The sequence below is a fragment of the Chaetomium fimeti genome, assembly GCF_033439085.1.
Source record: "Chaetomium fimeti strain CBS 168.71 chromosome Unknown B0H64scaffold_2, whole genome shotgun sequence".
Classification (NCBI taxonomy): Eukaryota; Fungi; Ascomycota; class Sordariomycetes; order Sordariales; family Chaetomiaceae; genus Chaetomium; species Chaetomium fimeti.
The window spans coordinates 4,808,770-4,827,128 of NW_026944330.1; the positions used below are offsets into that span (position 1 = coordinate 4,808,770).

At 55.9% G+C, this 18,359-nt stretch overlaps 6 protein-coding genes across 6 annotated transcripts; 3 read left to right on the forward strand and 3 right to left on the reverse strand.

Moving 5' to 3' along the window:
- The first annotated feature begins 167 nt into the window (after positions 1-167).
- B0H64DRAFT_389277 (uncharacterized protein) lies at positions 168-2,287 on the forward strand. The gene has a single exon (XM_062803329.1). It carries the CDS (start codon positions 258-260, stop codon positions 2,121-2,123), a length of 1,866 nt encoding a protein of 621 aa, XP_062663197.1. The 5' UTR covers positions 168-257; the 3' UTR covers positions 2,124-2,287.
- On the forward strand, positions 2,286-4,958 carry B0H64DRAFT_472772 (uncharacterized protein; the record flags this gene model as incomplete). The annotated part of the gene is made up of 4 exons (XM_062807955.1): positions 2,286-2,775; positions 2,860-3,088; positions 3,743-4,762; positions 4,902-4,958. Exons 1-4 carry the CDS (start codon positions 2,360-2,362, stop codon positions 4,956-4,958), a joined length of 1,722 nt encoding a protein of 573 aa, XP_062663198.1. The 5' UTR covers positions 2,286-2,359.
- Positions 4,959-5,765: 807 nt separating this feature from the next.
- Positions 5,766-8,982, reverse strand: B0H64DRAFT_389280 (uncharacterized protein). The gene is made up of 5 exons (XM_062803330.1): positions 7,893-8,982; positions 7,220-7,809; positions 7,070-7,144; positions 6,212-6,927; positions 5,766-6,150 (listed from the first exon to the last, which is right to left on the reverse strand). Exons 1-5 carry the CDS (start codon positions 8,555-8,557, stop codon positions 5,821-5,823), a joined length of 2,376 nt encoding a protein of 791 aa, XP_062663199.1. The 5' UTR covers positions 8,558-8,982; the 3' UTR covers positions 5,766-5,820.
- Positions 8,983-9,134: 152 nt separating this feature from the next.
- On the forward strand, positions 9,135-12,466 carry B0H64DRAFT_337797 (uncharacterized protein). The gene is made up of 2 exons (XM_062801173.1): positions 9,135-11,846; positions 11,911-12,466. Exons 1-2 carry the CDS (start codon positions 9,302-9,304, stop codon positions 12,033-12,035), a joined length of 2,670 nt encoding a protein of 889 aa, XP_062663200.1. The 5' UTR covers positions 9,135-9,301; the 3' UTR covers positions 12,036-12,466.
- An 880-nt stretch (positions 12,467-13,346) lies between these two features.
- B0H64DRAFT_389285 (uncharacterized protein) lies at positions 13,347-14,658 on the reverse strand. The gene has a single exon (XM_062803331.1). It carries the CDS (start codon positions 14,438-14,440, stop codon positions 13,649-13,651), a length of 792 nt encoding a protein of 263 aa, XP_062663201.1. The 5' UTR covers positions 14,441-14,658; the 3' UTR covers positions 13,347-13,648.
- A 98-nt stretch (positions 14,659-14,756) lies between these two features.
- Positions 14,757-18,343, reverse strand: B0H64DRAFT_355933 (uncharacterized protein). Its single transcript, XM_062801575.1, has 6 exons — positions 17,733-18,343; positions 16,895-17,675; positions 16,801-16,833; positions 16,346-16,725; positions 16,053-16,289; positions 14,757-15,987 (listed from the first exon to the last, which is right to left on the reverse strand). Exons 1-6 carry the CDS (start codon positions 18,242-18,244, stop codon positions 15,003-15,005), a joined length of 2,928 nt encoding a protein of 975 aa, XP_062663202.1. The 5' UTR covers positions 18,245-18,343; the 3' UTR covers positions 14,757-15,002.
- Positions 18,344-18,359: the final 16 nt, after the last annotated feature.

Sequence of the window (18,359 nt, forward strand, 5' to 3'; positions counted from 1 at the left end):
TCGAAGCTGGCTGCTGTTGGACTGAGCCAACACTCATACTGACCTTGGCGGCCAGTGGCGGCACACCTGAATCAAGGTTTCACCCATGGTTGGTGAAGGTGACAGAAGGTCCAATGGAGGCAGTGCCCCACGCAGGGTGCCCACGGAAAGTGCCCACAGGTGTAATTGTGGTCTTCAGTGCCGGGCACTGCGCAACAAACCAACTTGCAAAAGAAAAAAAAGAAACACCGCAACCGAACTCGATTCTTGGCTTGAAAATGGAGCATTCCTGGCGGGCCACAACGGTCACGACGGCGACGGCGGCCCAGCCGGGATCCGGCAACCACACGTGGTCGGACTCGCCTCTTCTACGCCTCACCGCGCGCATCCGACACCGCATCTACCGGTACCTTGGGCTGGCAACGTGGGATAGCCAGCATCCATCATACGGATTCGACTTGCGTGATGGCCTCACGGCCGCGGGGACGGCGCCGCACCCTGGCGATTTCTATGGCTTGCTCCTTTCTTGCCGCGCCATTTACGCCGAGGCGGCTGCTCTCTTGTACTCGGCCAACCGCTTCATTCTTCACTATGCCCATGCGCACCCGGAACCCCTCGGGCCTCTCCTCGCTCTCACCACATCATCACTGGCGTCGCTGACGAGCTTAACCATCGTTCTCAACCAGGCCTCCTGCCACCACCCGGACGAGTACGGAGGCTATCCGGCTTGCTGTCTCCAAGGTCGCGAAGACGATGACTTCGATGGCGCCTATGATTGCAAAACCTTCCACGGCGACGTACACAACGTCCCGCTGCTCGGTTCGACCTCCGAGGGCAACAACGCCGCAGAGGGCGATGATGACGACAAAGTAGCGGCAGCCCACGCTCTACAAAGCAAGTGGCACTCGGCCGTAGCCCATTTATCGTCTATTACCAGTGGGCACCTCGAGCTCGCCTTCGTTTGCGACATTGACCCTCATCATAAGCGGACATTCGAGGTTGCTTTATCCATCACTGCACCACTCCGCCTCCTACCGCCTCTGAAAGACTGCCATATCCGACTTTGTAAAACCCCGGACCCTCGGCTCCAGCAACTGGCTCAAGATAGTGCCTTACAAGCCTGCGGTATTGCTCCTCCCTCTTCGAAGCCATCGACACTATCATCTCTAACAACCCTCCCACGCGAACTACGCCTTCGTATCCTCGAGTTTACCGACCTCATCGTCCCCAGTAGGGAGGTTACATGGAGCAGACAGGACCAGGGATACATGACATTTTCCTCCGAATCCTCGCACTCACCTGACCAACGGTACCGCCGCCAGTTTTTCCACTGCTGGCGCGACGACGGTTCTGGCCCGTTCATCGGTTGTTTTTGCCGCCGTCGGCACTCTACCTTTTCGTTCAGGTGTAAATGCTGGGCTCCGCCAGGACCTGTCCTGTTCCTTAGTTGTCGTACCTTGTATCAGGATGCCCAGCTCGTCTTCTTTTCGGGCAACCGCTTCATCATCCACGATTACCAGGCTAGCCCGCCTTGGGAGTTACCATATGTCGGCCAAACTCTGGAAGAACGTATCCCTAAACGCGACTACCCAAACAACCGCCTTGCCGTATCCCAGTTTCTACGAGAAGTCGTCCCTCCCCAGTGCCTTGTCTACCTCCGCTTCCTCGAGGTAGTCTTTCCTCCTTACCCCCCTTCTGCCTGGCCTCAAGCAGGTCACCCTGCTATTGATGACTGGTGGGCAACTGTCGACTGGCTTCAAGGCAAGATGAATGCGCCGGGGCTTACCCTACGACTAGTCGGGGCAGGAGTAAGCGACTGGACCCCGGACGCGTATAGTGACACAATAACCGTTTCCGAGGGGGACACTATTATGAGGGCACACATGGCTATTTTACGCCCCCTAACACGCTTAGCCAACAATGGTCTCGCCAGGTTTTATGCCAACTTCGTCTACCCTTGGCTTCGGACCGAGGAATCACGGGACTACAACGAAAGATGGGACTGGCTGCAGGACAGGAAGCGAGAAATCAAGGAACACGCCGAGCGTTACGTTATGGGCGACCGGTACGAAGGCCTTTACGCAAACAACAGGGAGGAGCCGGAACGGAGCTTTTGGGAGGACTTTCATTACAATCAGCTTTGACCGTCCTGGCCATCTGTCCACCCGTAAAGGTCGACATGGCACAGAATGAATGATATGTAATAACCAATCACGATCAATATCTGGACAGGAGCCGCACATGGTTGGTGCAACACACCTGACAGCCTGGCAGTGAGAATCTGAAGCCCCGCAACCCCCGGCTCTCTTCGCCCCCTCCATCCTCAACCCACTCGGCCTTGGGCACACACATACCTCCGGAGGAGCTTTCACCTGGCGCCATGGATCCCATCACGGCTATTGGATTTGCCGCAAGCATCGTGACCTTCATTGACTCCTCTCACAAGATCATCTGCGCGACATCCGAAGTGCTCAGTTCCGGGAGCACAGCCGAGAATGCACATGTGACGGCCGTGGTCAAGGATTTGCACGAAGCCACCCGGGGGTTCGGCGATCGGCTCCCCGGGTACTCGAAGCATGACGATGCCCTCAATATCCTTGCTGCGGAATGCCAGGGCATTTGTGGTGAACTTTGTAGGCTTCTAGAGAAGGTGAAGATCCAAGTGGGAACGTCCAAATGGCAGAGCGTCAAGGTGGCGCTTCGTTCCATGAGGAAAGGAGGAGAAGTCGCCCAGCTAGAGGAAAGGCTAGGGAAGTGCCGGTCACAGATCATATTGCGTTTGGTACTTCTGCTCAAGTAAGCCCTGTTCATTTCCTAATACTGCTCAACCAGCCCCACGACTCCAGTGTTAAAGAGTTAACCACTTAACTTTGTTCCCAGTGAGGATAAACTCTCCATCCAGGTCCAGCTCAACGCCGCGCAGTCCCAGTCGCAAAAGCAACGCTCGGATATCGTGGAGCAGCTCACCCGCCTTCGTGACGATGTTTTGGGGGCGCTGGAAGTTACGGACCAGCAAAGCAACGGTTTTGTGTCAGCCAAGTTCAGCGAGCAGCTTCACCTTGTCAAGGAAGTTCGCACCGCCCTCAACAGCTTACTCACCATGTCAACTGTCCCCTCTCCAGAAATACGCATTCTGAGCTTTACTTCCGAAGCCTCCACTCTCGGGAAGATGCAGTCCACAAAGCTGAGGACGGCACATTCGAATGGCTTCTCAACGGAGATTTGAAGATCACCGACCGGCAAGCCGATGACGAGCTCCATGTCTCTGATGAGTGTGACGACAGTGATAGCGAAGGCGACAGCGACGATGCTACCAAATATCACGACCATTTACAGGAAAGAACCAGACAAGTTCGGCTGCACTCGCGCTCAGCTTTCCTGGCTTGGCTCCGCAGCGACGGAGGAGTTTTCCATATATCAGGGAAAGCCGGGTCCGGCAAGTCGACGCTGATGAAGTTCCTTCTTGACCATCCGCGAACTCGGAGGGAATTGAAGACATGGGCGGAGAACAAGCAGCTTTTGTTTGTCCCATTCTTCTTCTGGAGAGCGGGAGACGAGTTGCAGAGGTCCCTTCGAGGGATCTATCGATCGCTCCTCTTCGAGGCCCTGAAGCAGAGCCCCGACTTGATCCGAGCAACCTTCCCCGAGGCGTATGCGGCATTCTCGAGAAACGGTACAGACATGTCGTTTGATCAGCTCCACTTCCGGCCTGAGAATCTGGAGAGGGCCATGGAAGCGCTGATCTCTAATTCGCCGTACCCAGGCCACCCACCGAATCTGTTTCTTCATTGATGGCCTCGACGAGTATGGAGAGGACAGCACGGATAGCCTCGATCACGAAAGGCTCGCCGAGCAGCTTCAGTCCTGGGCCGCCAAGGACGGTGTCAAGATCCTCGTCAGCTCCCGCCCACACACAGAGTTTGAAGGGACATTTTCGGACCATCGGCGCATCAAACTTCATAAGCTCAACGAAGTGGACATCTTTTGCTTCGCACGCAACATGTTCGAAAACGATAAACACTTCGCCAGGGTCCAAAACAGTTACATGCGACTCCTTAAAACTGTAGTTGATGACTCCGATGGCGTCTTTCTCTGGGCTCGACTCGCTGTCCGGTCACTGATCATGGCCGTCCGCCGCAACAGCGCGATTGACTACCTGAAAAGGCAGCTGAGGGCCATGCCGAAGGATCTGGACGATCTCTACAACCAGATGCTGATGTCCGTCAGCCCTGCTGATCGCACCACAACTATCAAGCTGCTTCTCCTTGTGCTTGAAGCCGGCCCGGTGAATGCCATGGCCCTGACGTGGATGGATAGCCTCAATGACGAGACTTTCCCAATGTCCCACGAGATTCGGCCATATACGGAGTGCGAGATCCAGGAACGGCAGTCTGCGGCAGAATCCCAACTTGACAGCCTCGGAAGGGGCCTGCTCGAGATATCGGATAACCACCTTTATAGCCAGCGGTCCTTTTTCGCCAAGAGCATCGGCTTCTTCCATCGTACCCTTCGCGACTTCGTCTCCAAGAACGAACATATCCGTGACCTCGCGGACCGGTTTCCGGACCTGGCGGCCAAAATGAATGGTCGATTATATCTCGCCGAAATGTGGTTTGCAGACACCAAGCAGCTGGACCGGAAATACGGTAGTACTGTACCTAATCCCAAGGTCTTCCCACCAGGAGAATTCCGACGTGCGTATCTGGATGCTGCAGACCGGGCCGTTGCACATCACACGACTCAGGCTGTTATCGGCAGCACCACCGCCTTCCGAGGCACCGTCGTACCACTCGGGCCCCTGTTTCTATGTTTTACCAAGAGAGGGGTCACATTGTCCGTGGTTCACTTAGCAGCTTGGAGCGGTTTCGATGATTATGTCCGTCGCGTTGTGCTCGCGAAACCTAACATGCTACACGCTGAAGGGGACCTTTCCCTTCTTGTTTCAGCATCCCTGGGCCAAGGAACGGACGGCAGCCTAGTGAGATTTCTCCTTGATTTGGGCGCGTCACCAAACGAAGTAACACCGCACGAACGTAGGTTTTTGGGCCAAGGCTCGACAATGTCCACCAACCGCCCTCAACCTCTAAGGGCCCCAACAACAGTTCAATTCGCCACTCCGTGGATGATAATTTGTGTACACTTCGCGGTACATACAATGAAGGGCACTTGGCACAACAACAAACACCTCCTTGCCCGCAAGTTGGAGCTTTTTCTCAGTACTCGGACGGTGGATACGAATTGTCTCATCCTTCTTGGAACCGAGCCTGAGCCGTCAACGTCCAAGAGAAAGCCCGCACGTGGCACAAGGATAGCAACGCACTGCATACATTTCCGACAATTTGTCGAGCAGCTGGGCCTTCCCAACCACGAAACACTAATGGCACTAATGGAAACCCCAGAAAAGTCTGCTTGGGGTATCTTCCAGGGCTGGTGGACGTCAGAAACCGGCCGCTCTGACCAGCTATCCTACCAGGCGTCACTTTATCTTCCGTTCCATGTCGGCATGCAGCCTCCATCGACGACGGTGACGGAGGACGGTGAACCGACCAGGTTCTTCATCAAGTCTTTGAATTGGGCAGATAACCAACTCAACATTAGAAAATTATGCGTTAGGGTTTGTTGACTCTGATGACCAAAGCCTCCTTTGACTCTGGCGCCACCAATCCACAGCACGGCAACTGGCACACTTGGGTAGATTGGAAGGTTGTTTAGGGGAATGCGTGGTTAACTGTAGCTCAAATGTCTTTCTTTTATCCCATGATAATTAATAGCCAGAGAAGCTACCTACTTGGGTATCCATCCTAAGGTATAACAAAACGTGTGCCGCGGTCCGAAACTGTCCTACCGGCTCTCCCCCGTCTGGTTGTGGGATCTTCCCCTCGCAACATGATCTGGTACGCGCGGGACACACAATGCCTCGCAAAAGGCACCAAAGCTGCCGGTCGTGGCATCGCGCACCTCTTCCTGTAGATCTTTCTCGTATCGTTTGCAGTAAGCTTCCTTAACGGCCGTCATGTAGGCGCTATCCCAGTGGTAACGTACGAGGCGCGAGATGAGCAGGACGCGACGCAGAGTATCACGCCTAGGTGCTATTAACGCATGGTTGAGTAGCATGGCGTCACGCAGCGGCTTGTTTATGACGCCGTCGAGGATGTGTGCCAGTACTGCTCCCTATTGTTGATCTGATCAGTTTCCCTTGACCGTAGCTTGAAAGGGGACTGGGAGGACTTACAACCAAATCCCCAGTCTTCTTTACCGCCTCCATTGCGAAGTTCACCCCCCCGAATGTCTGCGTATATAGCTTGAGCACCTCCCTTAGATGTCGGTCGCTTCGTTGTGTAACGATTGAGAGTATCAGGGTCTCCTTGTCCTCGTTGCTGTATAATATCTCATTCAGCCGCTCGACATCACGACGCACTAAATCATGGTCGACCTCCAGGACTCGTCCGGACGCGCTTATCTCTTCCATACGATTTCCATCCAGTACCAGGAGCACCGCGTTCTTGAGCTTCTTGAACTTAGCTTCTGTGAGCTCTGCACGTACGCGCCCCGTCAGACTATCGCCATACTTCTTATCGCGAAACCCGTCGTTAATCAAACGAATCTCATTATTCGTTCGGCCCATCAACACCTCAATCAGTAGCTCGTGGCGCACTTTGTCGTTATGGTACCAGATATTTACCCAGTACGCCTCCGACTCCCACCGCCCCAGTGCCGTGGCGTAGCATGCCTTCATGAGGTTTTCGTCCTCGGGCTGAAGACGTTGGCGTATGTGCTTCGCGATGTTCACACCCTTCTGTTCAGCTCCTACCCTCACCAGTAGTTTGTACTCACGCCGCAGCTCCATTATCTGCTCGTGCGTCAGCCCGGGGAGGATATCAATCAGCGGTTCCGTGTCGGGCCGGCGACTGTTGTCTTTCAACGCCGTGGCGAGACGAACGGCGATGTCTGTAGTGTCGAGGGCCCGATTAGCACTCATTGACGATCATAGTTTCACTAGTGATTGGGTAATGATATAAAGATAGGTTCAAGTAACGCGATGATGCAGAGATGTGCATTCCCGCCTGCACAAAACGATTAGGTACCTTACCTTCCATTTTCGAAGGAGGGCTATCGGAGGAAACTTGCGAGGAATCTTCCTCGCCGCGGTACGGCTCCCACGGAACTAATTACGAGTGTTTTTCAGTTATGAGCAAGGCGGGTCGCTGAGAGATCTTGGTACGTGAACAAACCAACTCACCATCAGGGTTTTGGTCTTGGAAGACCAGGTCTGACGCTTCTCCTAGCTCGTTAGAGTCGCGGCTCTCTTGCGAGTTAGAAGACCATGAGTCATCAGCGCTGGCTGGATCTGAGGCAATGTCAAAGTAATTGACGCCATCCAAGAAGTCGTCCGGGCATGCCCCCAAGTATTCTCGCTCCCCCTCCTCCGGAATTGGCCAAGGGAGCGACTGGAGTGAGAATGAATGAACATGTTCGGCAGCGTGCTCCAGAATAGCATCGGGCTCGACTTCTTCGTCGTCAGGTCGCGGTGGGCAGAGGGGACAGGTGAGGAGGGACGGCGGCGATGTGTAGGTCGACATAGACACGAAGATGGGAATTTGATTTTCCTCGACGACGTCCCCGTGCTGAGTTCGGAGATGCGTATCAAAGTGGCTCTCGAGGTCAAATCGGGTCGGCTCAAGGCAGGCGGAGCACAACCAGTACTTGGATACTTCGTGGTCTTCCCGCATGTGCTGTGCCCATTCTTTGCGTGTGAGGTATAATTGCAGGGGTTTTGGGCACTCGTTCAAGATGCAAGTATAGGGGTGGATATCTTCGCCAAGATGTTTCCTGGGAACAAAGATTGCATATTGTCAGTAGAAATACTACTTATATGGGGACCAATTGTCACTACTTGAATGTTTTGTCCTTACCTCCACCGGGAACGTTTTGCGAATGTGACAGGGAGTGTTTGAAAGCAGCAGGGGCACCGGAAGAACATGGCACCCTCGCTGATCTTTGGGGGTTTGGGGTACACAGTTTTCGAACTTGTCGACGACGGAGCAGTCGCGGATAACTGTCTACCTTCGTGTGGTAGCTGGATTGGGCCTTGTATGGCTGTCGGGACGGTGCTGGTGATGACTGAAGGCGCTGACAGTTGCATATTTGGTTCATCGACCTCGTCCCCCGAGACCAAGGCGGGGCGCGACGCCAGTGGCGTTTGGGCCTGACTTGACGGCGTCTTGTGCTCTGATGCTCGCCTTGGCTCTGCAACGGTCTCGTGCTCGGCTGCTTGTTTCGTCCAACGTCGTCGGGCATAGAGATAACGGTGGCGCCTGAGCAAATTAGCCACGATCAACCGCTGTGCAATGTCTGTAATATTTCGAGACAGCACGAGGTGGATGTTTCCCCTTTGCTTTTGATCTTGCTCCAAAGATGCAGCTAGAACCAGGAATTCCAAGTGACTCTTGAGTTGTACATGGCGCTCAGGACTGAATGAGTCGTCAGCCCTTTCGAAGCGTGCCCGCAAGCCCGCTCCGCGGATGGCAACTGAGATTTTGACCAGCTGGGCCATGATGTCTTGGACATTTTCAAGCATTTGTGAGAGCTCTGTCTCCTCATCTCCGTCTCCGGGCGTCTCTGATGCTTCCAGACAGTTACTTACTCGCCCGTAGACTCATCCAAAGGGCTACCCTACCTAGGCTTTGACAGCGTGCGAGTAGGCTCTCAAGGAGACTGAGAAGGTTAAGGATAACCTCGCGCACCGTATGTTTGTCGGCCAGTCTCTGGTCCAAGGATGCACGCTTCTTGGCTAAGGCGCCGGAGTCGGAGGCCCAAAGATTAAAGTCAGCGAGCCGTTTCCGGGACCATTCGTCGGCCATCAAAGCTGGTTTGTCGATACATTCTCTAAGACGTTGGCGACATACTGACGTCGCTTCGAATATCGACCTGCCGTCCCCTAGTTCCTCCATGGCTATATCAGAGTCAACGTGGAGATCGGGATCAAGCAAGCAAGAAGATTCTTCCTCGTCTGCAGGGTCAGAAGGAGCGCACCCGCTGCATGAGCACCCCCGCACGCCTACCTGCTAAGCCACAGCAAAGCCACCAAGTACCTCAGGAGGGAGTTATTGGTGGCTTGCAACACGAACCCCTCCCTCATTCGGGCCGTCCTTGACCAAGACACCAAGGCTCCAACTTTTACTCGGCATCACCGGCATCACTTTATCTCGACCCGCGGTTCGATCCTATCTTCTACGCCAGCTCCTCCATCCCATACAGTTGCAATCAACGAAAATGACTCGGATGCAATGACAACCCCCACCCCGAGGATGCCCATACAGCCATGAATAACCGCTATCGCCCGGTGCAGCTCGCCCAGCATACATTCCCCTGGCTATCGGTCCAGGTCACCAGAGTCGCTAGCCAAAAGGTAGACCCCAAGTTGGGCAAACTGGGAGGGCATCTCTGCATTTTCGCAGAAAGATTACCTCATCTTTCAGACTCACAAAAACGCCGGCTTGAACATCATGGCACCATTCGGCGCCTCCTCACCAAACTTGAGACCGCTCTCTCGGCCTCCTCCAACCCCACCAAGATACGGCATGGCCTAATCAGCTTGCCGTTTGGAGGGCATCTAGACTTTCCTCTCCTAACAAATATCGCGATAGCAATGGAGGATGCGAATGATGGCGGACATAAAGGCGTACGAGCCCTCCCGCTCATCGAGCCCATCATAAGGAATGCTCTATTGAAGGGCAACATCGACTACGCGGGCATTTTTTCGACGTTCGTGGAGGTTTCCGAGATTGGACAGGAGGACAATGGCGAGGTTGATGAGGCCCTGGTCCCCCAGTCGCCTTCAGGCAAGGACGACTTCGCGGGCTATGAGAGGTATGCCAAAGCATTATACAAAGTCCTGGTGCGGTATGGCTCTTGCAATTGCGACCGCCAGGATCAGAACGACCGGCACTGGGCTCGGCTCAGACTGAAGCCGCTATACCAGGCAAATGAGAACAACCAGATACCTTTCGACATGTTGTTCTCGGCTTCGCCAAACCCACCTCGTACCGTCCGGTTCGAGTGGCAGCATGTTCGCGTCTTCGTTCCCACCAGCAAGTCACGGCGGAAAGTCCAGTGGGCACAACAACTGGCACCCGCACACGAGGCAGATCAACCCGACGGGACAGACAACGAGGCTTATGAACGCATCGAAACGTTATGCACCCTCATCGCGAGCCGGTGTGGCTCACTCTTGTGCTTCAAAGCAGCCGGTGATCACCTGATGGTCCTCCGCGGGGCGACCGACCTCGTGAGCCAACATAACGTCAAACACGATACCTCTCCGGGTCTCCATCTCGGACAAGTGCTCGACCGGTTCAACATGCGGCACGGAATGCGACCAGTGCTCGCATACATTCTGGCAAAGGCTGCCTGGTATTACTACGACTCTGAGTGGACGAGCATGGGCGTAAGCAATGACTGTGTGTATTTCATGGGCGAGACGCTCGAAGATGAAGTCGTCTACTTCTGTAAGCCATATCTTTCAGCTCAGCTACCACCCCAGGGCAGCCAAATGGCCGAATGCCGCCAGGTTGTCGGCATGATTCACAGGTACCCACGGATTCTCGCTCTCGGCGTCATGCTAGTCGAGATCGCAACTGGCCAGCGGTTCGAGATGGAGGGACGTCCCGATCAGTGGGACCCAAAGACAGCCAACCAACAGCTTTTGACCCTCCAGAAACACCTAAACAATGGCGAGTTTCATGAAGACTGCAGGTTTCCGCGCTACAAAGCGGCGGTAAACAAGTGTCTGGACCCGATGCTCTTCCGAAACGCCCCGTTCAACCCCAAGAAGCCCACCGAAAACCTGGAGCAGAGGCGGTCAATACTCTACAACGAAATCGTGGATCCGTTGCGTCAGTTGATAGAAGGAACAGGGTGGGATGATGAACTCGACGATATCGAACAGACAGCCCTGGTTCCGAAGCCCAGGGCAAAGACAGGATTGAAACCCCCCGCACACTTTATAGTGTCCGAAATGGCAGCCCCAGCGGCCCCAGCGGTCCCAAAGGGGGACCCATGGCTCGAGGAGATTACTGTTCTGAACAAAATGCTCAAAGCAGAAAGGAGAAAAGCATCAACAAGGAATACTCCTTTTAAGGTCGCTATTCTCGATACAGGATACGACGACAGCTCACCCACGTTCGATATTCCTGGTCGTTCGAGGAAGGTCAAAGGATGGAAAGACTTTGTGTCCTGCTCTCCCCATCCCGTCGATACGGACGGCCACGGGACCCATCTCCTCACACTTCTTCTGCAGCTGGAGTGCCCGGCAAATATCTACGTCGCGCGCGTAACGGAGAGCAGCAAGACGCTGAATTCAGCCGAACGCAACATCGCTGAGGCGATCCGAATGGCTGCATTAGAATGGGATGTCGACTTCGTCTCTCTATCGTTCGGCTTCCCCAGACACATTCAAGGGATCAGGGAGGCCATAGCAGATGCAGTTTACGCCAAGCGGGGCGCTATCACCTTCTTCGCGGCCGCTAACAACGATGGGTTCAACAGGAGAGAGATGTTCCCGGCCAACCTAGGGGAATCCGTCATTTCGGTCCGGGGGACCAACAGGACCGGCAGCTTCGAGCCCAAATACAACCCACCCACCAGTTCAGACGAGCCCGTCTTTGGCACGCTCGGTGTCGACGTCCTATCAGATTGGCCCGGGTTTGAAACTGGGAAACTCATGTCTGGTTGTTCAGTTGCAACACCCATCGCCGTTGCAATCGCCGTTATGCTCCTTGAATATGCGGTAGCGAGACCTCGGGAGTTCGATCCGGACGATCTGAAACTTATACGCACCCGCCGGGGGGTTTTTGAGATGTTTAAGGGTTAGTCAACGTCATGTTCTCCCACGCCCCTGAACTTCGAGTGTCTAACAAAACCGGCATACAGAGATTAGCGTTCACGCGGGAGACCATCGGCATTATGTCGCACCGTTCAATCTCTTCCGGCTGAGCGAGGATGTAAGATTGGCAAAGATGAAGACGGCACTTGGGAGACATCCAGAAAGGTGGTAGACTACCTAGGACGGGACAGGAGATTTCGTTGAGATGGCCAGAACGAGTTAGAAACAGGCGGAAAATACCGAAACCCCTTTACCTTGCACTTTCTACTCCATCTCATCATCCATGCTAAGAACCACCACCTCGCCCTCCTCACTTTCCACGACAACCTTCTTGACACTCTCCTCCTCCTCATCATCCTCAATACCCATATCCTCAACCCCTACCTCCGTAACCTCAATCGTATCCTCGGAACTCTCCCCATCATCATCCTCATCACCAAGCATCCTCTCCCTATCCCTCCCCCTAAACTCAGCCAACTCCAACTCCCCGCCCCGCCACCCCCTCCTTTTAACCACCACCACCCGATACGCAATCACCACCTCCCCCTCGACCGCATACGCCTCCCCGTCCCCCCTCTCCCTCCCAACCCCGACCTCGGCCCCCAACCCCAACCCCGGCACCGCCGCCGCAAGCGGCACATCCCCGCCCAGCGTCCCGCCCCTTTTCACTCCGCTCTCGCTCGCCACCGTGAACCCCTCCGCCGTCTTGATGCCCGTGATCAGGAACAGCCTCCCCCCACCCGCCACCGCCGCACCGCGGCCAAAAAGGATGCGTTTCGCCCGCGGCGTGGCCATGACCAGGTCGTGGATGGCGGCCTCGTCGGCCGGGGTGGTGGGCTCGCAAACGCGGGTTGTGACGCGCGCGGCGGAGTAGGTGGTGGTGTTGGAGAGGGAGAACTCGGAGGCGGCTTTGAGGCCGGCGAGTTCGAGGAGGTGGGCCGAGAGGGAGAGGGAGGTGGTGCGGGTGGCGGTGTGGGTGATGGAGAGGTTGGTTTGGGTGGTGGTGGTGATTTGGAGATTGGGGGGGGTGGGATGATGGGGATGCTTGGCTGGGGAGGACGGCGAGGGGTCGGTGTGGGGTGAAGGCGTCGGATAGGAGGTTGCCGAGGCGGATGGAGGAGTTGGGGGTGTAGTCGAAGGTGGGCGGGAGGATGTAGGTCTTTGGCGGCGGCATGGTGGTTGGTTATATGGAAAAGAGTGCTCCCAGCCTCGCGTGGGTCCGGTCTCGAGAGAACAGGTTTAGGTAACTGATGAGTACCTAACTCCTCGGGATAGGTTGAGCAGCCGTCTGCGGCCGGGAAGTTCTCTGACGACTATGAGCTAGGTGCTTGATTTCACCACTGAGGGTTGGTGATGGTATGAGCGGTTTGGACACGCGAGGCTTTCTCTTCTCAGGCCTCGTTGCCGAGCGGAGACTGGGGAGAGATCGTTCGGAGAGGGGAAGCGCTAACGCATAGCTGCCTGAGGCTGGTAAAACCAAGACGCACATAAGGTACCGAAGGAAAGTAATTACCGCTGAGGCGAGTAGGCTACCTCACCTAGGTAAGGTAATCATAGCCCAAACCAAGCTCATCTAACTCTGTTTCCCTAACATGGATGGAAGACATGTTTCAGGCAACGTAGGTACTCCGGGAACGCGGTTCATAACCTAGCTTATAACACAAGCCATTTGACTATCATCGCCGTCATCATGCCACCCACTAACATGACATATATGATAACCTCGGCCCAAAACCTAGCTCCATCCACCAAGCCCTGTGAAAAAGAGGCACAAGACCGAACTACTCATTTGAATGGCCTCCACTGAATCGGCTGCCCGGGCGCCCCCGGGGGTCCCGGCGGGGCCCGGTTCAGTCCCTTATGCATCAGCCTAACCAATTCCTCAACCGGAGTCCAAGTCGTGTGTGGCACCTTAAACGGGACTTTGTGCCCTTCGTTACGCATACAGACCCCGTCGATGTACTCGACCAGCAACAGGCGGATACGGCGTTCGTGTTGGACCCCGCAGTGGCCGATGGGCAGTGAAAGGGTCCAGGAGCCGTAGTATTTGGGGGCGAAGGCTCCCATCTGCCCCGTCTTTTGGCGGCGGACGTAGGCGGCCGCTTCGGTGCTGTAGTCGGAGTCGGCCTCGAGGGCGGTGGCGACGGGCTGTTCCGGAGGGTTCTGGTTTTCGGACGAGTAGTAGAGCGGATCAAAGATCTTGGCCACGGCCTGGAAGGGTTTGCCGTGTCCGTCTTGCGGAGTGACGGTGCAGAGGACGACCTGCGGTCCCCACCCGTCTTTCATGACTATGGGCCGGTCAAGTATGAGTGTTGCCTTTGTCGGCTCCCTGGGGGCTGCGCCATCCGTGTCATTATCCAAGTTGGCTTCCAGAGGTGGCGATGTGACGGTGACCTCGGTCTGCGTCAAGGTTTTGGGGTGCTCGTCTGACGTGTCGCAGGGTGGCTTGATCGGCAGGCCCGACGGTTGAGGGGGGATGTGCTCCGTGATGGTAACGGTGAGGGCGCACGCGTATGGCAACACTGGCCGCTCCGGGCCCTCGGGCGGACTCCAAGGGAAGTCGGACAACGACGACATGGGCGGGAATGAGCGATCAAGTCGGTAGGGGTGTTGACTCGGAGGGAAAGCAAAGAAGTACAAAAGAAAATGAAACAAGACGCGAGCAACGAGCCGAGCGCTTTCTGAACACCGCGTATTGGTGCGTTTAGGTAACGCTGGAATTGTTCAAGGTGGTGTCTTTCGGTTTTGATCCGGGACGCGCGATGGTCCAATATGATGCTCGAAGGCTCAGCTTGATGCCAACGAACGAGAACTGCCTGACGAATGTGAAAACGCCAAGGACACCCCCCGCGCTGTTGGTGCCCAGTCGTGAAAGCGGCAACCAACAAACATTCCACTCAACAAATGAGGGGCGCAGGGTCACAGCTATTAAGCGGGGTATTATAGCGATCTATCAACTAACGTAGCAAGAAACTGACAGCTGAGATGGACTTCAGCATTACAGTACCTAGGGTATGTACCACCGCAATCCCAGAATCTAACATCCCAACTCTTACCCCGTATTACAAACATCCTAGCATCAAACACGCCCCATCAACATAACACCGCCAACCTGAACCTCCGCCTCAACCCTACCTACCTAGTCAATAACCACAACCTCCTCCTCCGCCTTCCTCTTCACCCCCCTACCACCACCAGCCATCTCAACACCACTCTGCCTCAAAAACACCCCCAGAACCTCCCCAACCCCCTCGCCATCCCCACCCAAAACCATCCCCAACACCCCCCCTTCCCCAAGCACCCGCATCCACCCCATCGCAATCCCCACCCTCTCCTCCCACGCCGCCTTCTCCCTCTCCGCCATCGTGCCCACCTTGGTAACCACCAACGCGCCACAAGCCCCTCCCCGCTCCTCCTCGCGCCTGACCGAGCGGGCCGCCTCGCACGCGTCCAGCTTGTAGCCCATGTGCCTGCGGCGCTTCTCGCCCAGGGCGAAGCGGCCGACGCGCTGGTGGGGCGAGGCCAGGAAGGCGTTGAGCGGGGCGCAGTCGCCGCAGGAGCACCTGGTCGGGGGCAGGGCGAGGGAGGGGTTGGCGGGGGGTCGGTCGCCGACGGACCGGGTCAGGTAGGAGGTGAGGAGGGTGGCGGTGAGGGTTTTGTATTGGTGCGGGGAGGGGGTGCCAATGGCGGTGGCGGGGTCGTGGAGGAGTTTGCGGAGGAAGGGGAGCCAGAAGGGTTGGTATTCGGCGCGGGGGATGGACGGGGCTTGGGCGGTGATCTTTTGGCTGAGGAGGGTCAGGAGGTCGTGCCAGGAGTGGGTGAGGATGGTGTTGGTGAATGCAGCGAGCTTGCTGGGATCGAGGGTGAGCGTGCGCTGTGCTGGGGTGAGGGTGGCTGGTGTGCTGGAGTAATAGGGTCGCGGTTGTTCAGCGACAAGAGCGGCTTGAGTACGGAGCTTGCTGATATCCAGGGAGGCGATCACAGACTCGCTAATCCGCTTGAGGATGGCTAGGCTCTCGGCTTGGGGAAACCCTTCTTTTGAAACCCAGGAAGTCAGGGTTGGCAGGGCACCCAAAACGAAAGTCGTGTTGGTGGGGGTTGACGCCTCGAGGACCGGGAGGACACTACGAGGGTCAACGTCAGTACGGAGTGTAGAAAAGCAGGGGGCCGTAAACGAATCTGTGCATACCGTGTCTTGAATAAGTCATAACCTTGCGGATAGTCCACCATGCTCATAATACCCAGGCCGTCAGATTCTTGAAGAAGCCGGTTGTTAAAAACGACCTCCAGCGCTTTGATGGACTGGCTCGCCAGCTCGGCGGTCAACGCCTCCAAATCCTCGTTGCGTTCCTCCCCAGGTGGGCGTAGAAATTGTGAGCAGTTTCCCCGGTGTTCCAAGTCACCCACTAAAATGCTGTCGAGTATACTGCAAGCCGTCAGTCTAGAGGTAATGGGTGATGCGATAGCGCATATGGGACACACCTCTTTTTGATTTTGCTCAGCGCGATTTGGCCTGCAAGAGCCCTAGTCTTAACCAGGCCGAAGATGGCAGGGCTCACTGCCGTGGTATGAACCAGCCCAAGGACATCGTTGAACAAGTCGTACTCGCAGCAGACCACAGCCGCCCTCAGTACCTCGAGAACGGTAGTCCTATCGGGCTTGTCATACGCCGAGGGATTGGGCTTCCATGTCTGCTTCGCCAATTGGCGCATGGTCTCGGCGACAGACTGCCGTCGAGTTGGTTCGGCCCCGGGAACCAGATGTTTCTCCGCGTACTGGCGTAGCATGACCTGGGCGCTCTGTGAGTTCAGGTTCTGGGTCAGGAACCTATCGGTCGAGCTGCGCGGGACGACTACCACGACCTAGGTGTGCTATTATTAGCGTCTCTTGCTATTACCACATTTCGTGCGTGGCTGGAGAGCTAGAAAACAGCTTACGGTAGTGCGGTAGAAGTGGGTTGCGGTCGGTCCCTGTAGCGTGTAGAATCCGTCAGCGAGCATCCTCCAATCAAACACGACGTGGTAGACGCACCGAGTTGCCCGTGAAGCCTTCGTACTCTTCGTTTCGACTGTTGACACCCTCGAACGGATCACCCGCCGGGATCAAGTTTTCCTCCAGGTCGTCTTCGTCAATCTTCATTTCGGAACGGAGCAAAGCCCCATCCAGGTCGACGAGCTTCTTGATACAGAGGGAGGTCTCGTAAACGTCGTCGAGTTCGTGCCAGCTCAAACCATCATCATCACTCTCATCGGAGTCTTCACCCCAATACTTCTTCTTCTTCGTCTTCCACGCGTGCTCAACGCCGCCCTGTTCGGACTTCTCAAGCACGGCAAGGAAGACATCAAAGTCGAGTTTGGTGGAAATATCACGCAAGCACTGCACCCGGGAAAGGTCAGTCGTTTTAAGGGCACGGAGGGCGATGCTGGCTTCGGTGTACTCGTGCTCCAGCAGGTAGTAGAAGTGGGGTATATCTTTGCCTGTGGCGTCCTCCCAGTTGTGCGGGGCGAGATGCTCGATCCAACTGGCGAGAGACTGCTGGAGCTTGCCAACTTGGGGTTGAAGCAAGGCGGCAGACGGTCGCTCGAGGTCCGGCGACATGGCGAGGTTGTAGGTCAGGACCCATCGGTAGCCGGACTCAACGGGCAGGACCTCGTGGTGAACGTCCGAGTACCAGCACAGGACGGATGGCTGGGCCGCCGAGGTCTTGTAGGTCGTCTTCTGGCCAGCATGGCGCAGAACTATGGCGCCGCCCGTGTGGTGTGACGGAAGGCAGATGACGAGGGTGCCGAACATGCCGGGGATTTTCTCGGTGCTGGTAGCGTGTCAGCATCGTAGGTTCGTTCACGTGGTGCTGGATGGTGTCGCTTACTCGGTATGGGCTTTGAAGAGGGCCCCCTTCTCGTAGATGAGCATCTTGTACGGGTCGGCAATGATCGGGGATGTGATGCCCAGTTCGCTTTTCACGAAGCCAATGCACTTCTCCATTGTCCTCGCCCAGCTGTCACTGTAGAATCTAAACTGCGAAGCGTCCAACTCCCATGTGTTGCGCACCGACGTGTCGACAATGGTTTCGCTGCCCTTTCCGAAAGGGGCCTGGCGGCACTGGGAAATCAACTGACGGGCCTGCTCTTCCTGCAATGGCACGCCAATGCTTCCGACACCGTCGACGTACAACCCAAGCTGGTCAGCAAAGTCGGTTCTCTGCAAAGCACCAAAGCCCGCGAATGACCCCTGATGCTTGATGTCGTCGAGGTCTCTAAGAATGCCGTCGAGCTTGGCTTCGAGCGCAGTTTCCCAGGCACCGTCTAGGACAGGTCGGTTCGGCTTGCCGTTTGCGACCGCATTCGGTGCTGGTCTTACCAGCAGGTCCCTGACGTCCATGTTGACAATCCGTCACGGGAACCGTGGGGATGGAGAGTCTGGTAGTTAATTTTTTTCGAAGCGAAGTTCCAAAATATTCCTAAGAAGGTGTGAGGTTCCAGCGCAGTCGATGGAA

Coding starts and splice junctions, on each gene's coding strand:
- B0H64DRAFT_389285 (XM_062803331.1), bottom strand. CDS start 14,440: ATGTCGTCGTTGTCCGACTTCCCTTGGAGTCCGCCCGAGGGCCCGGAG.
- B0H64DRAFT_389280 (XM_062803330.1), bottom strand. CDS start 8,557: ATGCTTGAAAATGTCCAAGACATCATGGCCCAGCTGGTCAAAATCTCA. Junction 7,810..7,892: donor GCAAAACGTTCCCGGTGGAG/GTAAGGACAAAA, acceptor CTTTGTTCCCAG/GAAACATCTTGGCGAAGATA. Junction 7,145..7,219: donor CCAAGACCAAAACCCTGATG/GTGAGTTGGTTT, acceptor ACTCGTAATTAG/TTCCGTGGGAGCCGTACCGC.
- B0H64DRAFT_355933 (XM_062801575.1), bottom strand. CDS start 18,244: ATGGACGTCAGGGACCTGCTGGTAAGACCAGCACCGAATGCGGTCGCA. Junction 17,676..17,732: donor CTCTTCAAAGCCCATACCGA/GTAAGCGACACC, acceptor ACACGCTACCAG/CACCGAGAAAATCCCCGGCA. Junction 15,988..16,052: donor TATGACTTATTCAAGACACG/GTATGCACAGAT, acceptor TGACCCTCGTAG/TGTCCTCCCGGTCCTCGAGG.
- B0H64DRAFT_389277 (XM_062803329.1), top strand. CDS start 258: ATGGAGCATTCCTGGCGGGCCACAACGGTCACGACGGCGACGGCGGCC.
- B0H64DRAFT_337797 (XM_062801173.1), top strand. CDS start 9,302: ATGAATAACCGCTATCGCCCGGTGCAGCTCGCCCAGCATACATTCCCC. Junction 11,847..11,910: donor GGTTTTTGAGATGTTTAAGG/GTTAGTCAACGT, acceptor ACCGGCATACAG/AGATTAGCGTTCACGCGGGA.